We start from the raw sequence: 267 nt of genomic DNA on the forward strand, positions 1-267 counted from the left end.
GAGTTCCCATGCTCCTGCCTGGGGCTGACCCCCTACTTAACCTGTAACCCATTACTGGGCAAGAGAATATCTGCAGCTACAAGCTCTGAGGACACAGGCAGAATGGTTTCTAGGTGAACATCAAGGATTCCAGTGAAGTGTCAGGGAGTCTCCAGGCTGCATTTCAAGTTGTCTAACTCTCTCCCTTTCTCACTTCATGGTCATCCTCATTCTCCTTCTAGCCACATGTCCAGTCAGAGAAGATAGGGAAGTTCACGTTACCTGGTA

General features: G+C 49.1%; 1 protein-coding gene across 1 annotated transcript; it reads left to right on the plus strand.

Annotated features, from left to right (window-relative positions):
- Positions 1–3: 3 nt before the first annotated feature.
- CT62 (cancer/testis antigen 62) lies at positions 4–246 on the plus strand (the record flags this gene model as incomplete). The annotated part of the gene is given in 3 exon segments (XM_008564252.1): positions 4–112; positions 115–169; positions 171–246. Coding segments are annotated over 3 exon segments (240 nt in total), but the record flags the coding sequence as incomplete, so codon positions are not given.
- Between the last annotated feature and the right edge of the window lie 21 nt (positions 247–267).

The sequence above is a fragment of the Galeopterus variegatus genome, unplaced genomic scaffold, assembly GCF_000696425.1.
Source record: "Galeopterus variegatus unplaced genomic scaffold, G_variegatus-3.0.2 Scaffold17614, whole genome shotgun sequence".
NCBI lineage: Eukaryota > Metazoa > Chordata > Mammalia > Dermoptera > Cynocephalidae > Galeopterus > Galeopterus variegatus.